Here is a 5,489-nt window from a genome sequence, read left to right as displayed (position 1 = left end):
AATGCATGTTTCCCAAGATGAAGAGAAAAGAGCAACCAAAAATTATTATTACTACTATTATTATCAAAAGACCATCTTAAAGAATTTACTCACCCAATGTAGACCTACTGTTTGACCACAATGAGTGTTCAACACAGAACCTTAAGAGTGGCAGGAGTGCTTAGCGTTAGGGTGGACGATAATTGTGCGTGCATCTATTAATCATTTAGAGTCTAATATCATCCCATAGGACCAGTGCTTTTCTGGCAGTTAGAACATTAATTCATATAAAAAAAAATTTTTTATTTAAATACCACTTGATTAGACACAAAATCACAAAAAATAAGTTTTGCATAATAAACAAGAGAACATTCACATGAATAAAAATCTTATTAGCATAACATAATAATTTTATAATTTATATTTAAATGGCTGTTCTTTAATGCCAGTTATGGGTATCAACACTGTTGTTATCCCTTTAATGAGAGTTTAAACAATATTTCATCTTATCTTTTTGTACCACTGAGAAATCATGCTGTTAAAAAAGTTTTGTCCCACTCTCCGATAAACACAAAGATGCTCTGAATATTATCCATTTTCATTGTGCAGAAAAAGTTTCTAAGCATCATAAAATAACACAAATATTTCCAACTGGATGACTATGGCATGAAAGTTCCACTTGTTTCCTTTTCAACATACCACTATAAAAGTCATGGTACTTTTTTTTAGGCTTTTCAGACAGCAAAGTCACACAATAACAATGACAAAATGTGTATTTCTACTTAATAAAAAAAAAAAAAAAAAAAACAATCGGAGGCTTTGACAGGATATTACATTTCGTGCTTTCTGCAAACTTTCATTAGTTTTGATTCGGAATTAAATGGCGTGTCAGTGGCCTCTTCAAGAATCCACTAAATCCAGGTGTACTTTAAATACACTGCCATACAACTATGCCTTTTAAGTTTCAACCAAAAAAAAGAAACATTTCACCCAAAAATTATTTTGTCATCATTTACTCACCCTCATGTAATTCCAAAAACCATGACTTTCTTTCTCTTGTGAACACAAAAATACTGTGACGATAAGAGATATTTGAAAGAATGTTCAGGCTGCTCTTTTCCACACAACAAATTGATGTCTATAAAAAAAAAGCATCAAAAGAGAGTTGTAATATGCCATATTCCAAGTCTTCTGAAGTCATATGAGAGCTTTGCATGAGGAACAAACCGAAATAAAATTTTGGCCTCTGCCACAGATCTCATATCCTGTTTTATGAGATTCAAGAATCTGTTAAGCTGAAATATGTGCAACCACAGAAAACAGAGGGACTGATTATGACTTTATCTCACTTATACAGGTGCATCTCAATAAATTAGAATGTCGTGGAAAAGTTCATTTATTTCAGTAATTCAACTCAAATTGTGAAACTCGTGTATTAAATAAATTCAATGCACACAGACTGAAGTAGTTTAAGTCTTTGTAAAAGAACCAAAGACTTAAACTACTTCAGTCTGTGTGCATTGAATTTATTTAATACACGAGTTTCACAATTTGAGCTGAATTACTGAAATAAATGAACTTTTCCACGACATTCTAATTTATTGAGATGCACCTGTAGTAACCACAAACATCATACGGACTACTTTTATGGTACCTTATGGCGCTTTTCCACTGCGTGGTACGACTCGGCTCGGCACGGCTCAGTACGGCACGGCACGGCTCGGCTCGGTTTGCGTTTCCACTGCAGTTCAGTACCGTTTTAGAGTGGGCAGGATTATTCACATGTCGTTAGTTGCGCCGCCTCTACTGCCGCGACTCCTGAAAAACTTTTTCATTCCACGTCGCCCCATCAAGCTCTCGCTGGATCCGCTCCTCTGCTATCAACGAGAGGAACGTCTGTACTTCCTCAACAGACAACGAAACAGACACTTTTTGGTTGTTAAAAAAAGGTGCACTTGTTCAAAACAGTTGCGTTCGATCCTTCGCTGGCTGTGCTGATTTAAATCTAGCGGTTCTGTTGTGTTTGTGTCGCAAGTTCAGTGACGCAGGTAGTGACGATTCTCTCCGGCCAATCCGTGATCAGCAGAGTTTAAACGTCACGTTTTGGTAACGGTACGGTTCACTTGGAACCTCAACCGAGGTGGTACTAAAAAAAGTACCAGGTACTGTACCCAGTGGAAAACCCCCCAAAACAAAAGTGAACCGTACCGAGCCCTACCATGCAGTGGAAAAGCGCCATTATAGTCCTTTATTTTGGCGCGTGCCAGCCACTAGTCACTCTCTACCTTTATCATATGGAAAAGATCAGCCAGGGCATTCTGTTAAACATCCTCATTTGTGTTCAATGGAAGACTGAAAAACCACACAGCTTAGGAACAACATGAGAACAATGAGTACATTTTTGGATGAACTATTTCATTAAGACTTCTATTCAGTTTACTTATAGCAAAACAACACATGGTTTAATAATTTATCAATATATTATAGAATTCTTAATTATAAGACGATGTAGGTTCAAGGACGATGCCAAATGGCACAAGCCCTGAGACACAATGTATAATTGTCCACCATGTTGGCTCTATCCTGTGGACCAGAGAGGGTTGCAATTGCAAGTCAACTCCTTGTAGCACTGCAAGACAGCAGCAGGAGCGCCACACTGTCTAGTCAGAAAGGATGTGACATCATCAGCTCCTGTGAGTTGTGTATCAGCACTCTTAACTTCTTCCAGCAGGTGCAGTTATGACACCAGTGTTGTGTTCTTAAGTACTTTCAACTTAGTGATCTTATAGAAGTTAAAAAACTCATTCTTCTTGTCCTCCCAGTCATCTTCAATATATTTTAATCTTAGTGCTGAAGCAAGAAGTTTGTTGCAATGTTAATGTCATTATTAGATGCTCTGAGAGCTTCTTGGGCATCCATCCTTGAGAAACCCATCTCCATTAATCTTGCAACCTGGTGATAACAGCAATGTATCATTCAAAAGTTAGTATATGGCAAAAAATTATGTTCAATCTAGCAACCCATGATGCTAAACAAATAGAAGCTGGAACTGAATAAATAGTTCACACAAAAATGAAAATGTACACTCGCACAGGCCATCCAAGTTGTAGATGAGTTTGTTTCTTCATCACAACAGATTTAAAGACATTTAGCATTATATCACTGCCTTACAAATCAATCCTCTGCAGTGAATGGGTGCCGTGGATTACTGTGTTGTTTGGTGAGCAAGTGATGTGATGCTGAAGTTCTCCTCTTCTGTTCTGATGAAGGAACAAGCTCATCTGTATCTTGGATGGCCTGCACGAGTGTACATTTTCAGCTAATTTACATTTTTGGATTAATAAACTGAGATAACGACCAAAATCTGTAATGATTTTGATTAAAAGACCAAAATCATATGATCTTACCTGCTCCTCAGCCACAGCTGTGTTATCTGGCGGATGCATATAAGGGGGCTGTTGCGGCTGGGGACCCTCATGGTGCCGGTTTTGTCCTCGGTGCCTTAGAGTCGGGAAGAATCTGTTCCAATTCAGGAGACCTGTCTGCTGAATTAATGACAGGAATTCTTTTTAAAGTCACAATGGAATAAAAACTGACAATTCCTATTTTTATGGAACATTGGAGTGTTTATTATCAATGAGCACAAATTTTATTATAAATGTGCACATCATTATTTTTTAATTCATGCATCCTCATAATAAAAATCATCCCCTCTCCTTTCAAAAACATCTCTTCTTAAATGATGAAGTCACTGAAGAAATGATAAATCACTTCTGCATCTGTGTGGGGTCAGGACAATCATTTCTTTCAGCAACCTGTCACTCACATCAGATTGCAGCAATTAGCAAATGATGGACAAAGTCCCACCCTACATTTTTTTTCTCATTTGAGAAGCCAGTTCATATAATCAGATATACAATAAAGAAGAAAAGCATAATGTAATTTTTACTTTATATGACTTTAAAGACAGTGTATCTTGCTGTGTATTTCTATACCTTATCTTACTGTAGTCCAGTGGAAGTAGCTTTTTTTGTAACTGTGGTGATTTCTGTCTCTCTCCACATTCAAAAACTCCAATAAAAGACAAACTGAACAACTGGCAAGCATTATCCCTACTTCATATTCATAATCCTACTACAGGTTTATCAACTACAACGCTAACATACTCTAGGCCTAATTCATAGCTACACATAGGACTTAAAACATGAGAGAAAACAAGAATGTTCTATGCTAATTATCCATATCATTTCCAGAAAATAACAGCTTTACTCATTTTCAGTTAGATTTTTATCAAGGACAAAATGATCTGTGCTTGTATCAGGTATCCGTGATGAAACCATGTGGCTGTCTGTGTTTGCTCACAGGAAACCATTAACTTCCTCTTGTTCAGAAACATTGAGAGAAAATAAATGGAAAAAAAGATGAAAAACAAGACATATCACTGAACATCTTGTCCAACCAGAGTGACAGAAATACAGAAATGGAGCTAGATGACTCATTGCAGTTTTGATGTCTATACCTCATCTCTGGAAATGTAAGCAGAACTCCATCACTGTTTTTCCCACAAACAGCATGGCTTGTGATCCAATACTATTAGAACATACCCGATCAAGAAAATACTTTAAAACTTTGAAATGGAAACTTCTTCCAACTCATTAAGAATATAAAAATTATACCAATAATCTAATTTCACAATAATTTCACAAACTTCTGTTTTGAAAAAGCAGATCACAACTAAGGTGACTGTATAATATCTGAACAGGTAAGCTTACATACAATACAAGAAAAACACCTATAAGACAAATTATAACACAAATACTAATTTGCATAAACAAGCCGAAAACACAGGACGTAGCACAGGAACTCGAATCTGAAACCAATTTGTGAACTAAAAACAGCTGAACGTTAATTACAGGGACAATCCTGGTACTAAAAGTTCAGCAATAAAAGTCAGACCTCTGAAAGATGTAGCTGAGATAGTAGCATCTCTACTTACTCAGTCACTTGCCAACACTCAATAACAAGTACTGGTGAATAAAAGAGATTTTGATTCTGACAATAACACACTGCTACGTCACACTGCGGAGATATTCTTAGCCAGGGAGCTGGGAGCCACTAGGAGGCCCCAACAAACTTCCAAGGGGCTGCAGGATGACTTAAAGGGGTCATATGTTGCGATTTCAATTTTTCCTTTCTCTTTGAAGTGTTACAAGCTCTTGGTGCATAAAGAAGATCTGTAAAGTTGCAAAGACTAAAGTCTCAAATCCAAAGAGATATTCTTTATAAAAGTTAAGAGTCAGCCACGCCTACCTAAAATGGCTCGTTCTAACACGCCCCCACATGTCTACGTCACGATGTGGGAAGATTTGCACATCTTTTTTTCACATGTGGTTGCCGCAAGCCCGCCGGACGCTCCTTCGTCGAATCCGCCGGCCGCCGCTCACTCTAGCCCGCCGTGTGTGACGCTGTTTCGTTGTGAAAGCGAAACTACTTTGTTTGGCCTTCCAAAA

At 37.5% G+C, this 5,489-nt stretch overlaps 1 protein-coding gene across 2 annotated transcripts in view; it reads right to left on the bottom strand.

Annotated features, from left to right (window-relative positions):
* Positions 1–2,171: 2,171 nt before the first annotated feature.
* The window catches only part of ubac2 (UBA domain containing 2), a 21,377-nt gene continuing 18,059 nt past the window's right edge, over positions 2,172–5,489 (bottom strand). Inside the window, exons 8-9 of one of the 2 annotated variants that reach the window (XM_016507233.1) lie at positions 3,387–3,524; positions 2,172–2,931 (exon numbers count right to left, since the gene is read on the bottom strand). In XM_016507233.1, coding sequence (XP_016362719.1) covers positions 2,824–2,931; positions 3,387–3,524 — 246 coding nt within the window. In that variant the 3' untranslated portion in view covers positions 2,172–2,823. The remainder of the gene's footprint in view (positions 2,932–3,386; positions 3,525–5,489) is intronic. The other variant, XM_016507234.1, reaches the window with a different exon arrangement.

Source organism: Sinocyclocheilus anshuiensis, unplaced genomic scaffold (genome assembly GCF_001515605.1).
Source record: "Sinocyclocheilus anshuiensis isolate Anshui unplaced genomic scaffold, SAMN03320099.WGS_v1.1 scaffold1448, whole genome shotgun sequence".
Classification (NCBI taxonomy): domain Eukaryota; kingdom Metazoa; phylum Chordata; class Actinopteri; order Cypriniformes; family Cyprinidae; genus Sinocyclocheilus; species Sinocyclocheilus anshuiensis.
Note: the sequence above shows the minus strand (reverse complement) of the source record. Positions and strands in the feature narration are given on the sequence as shown.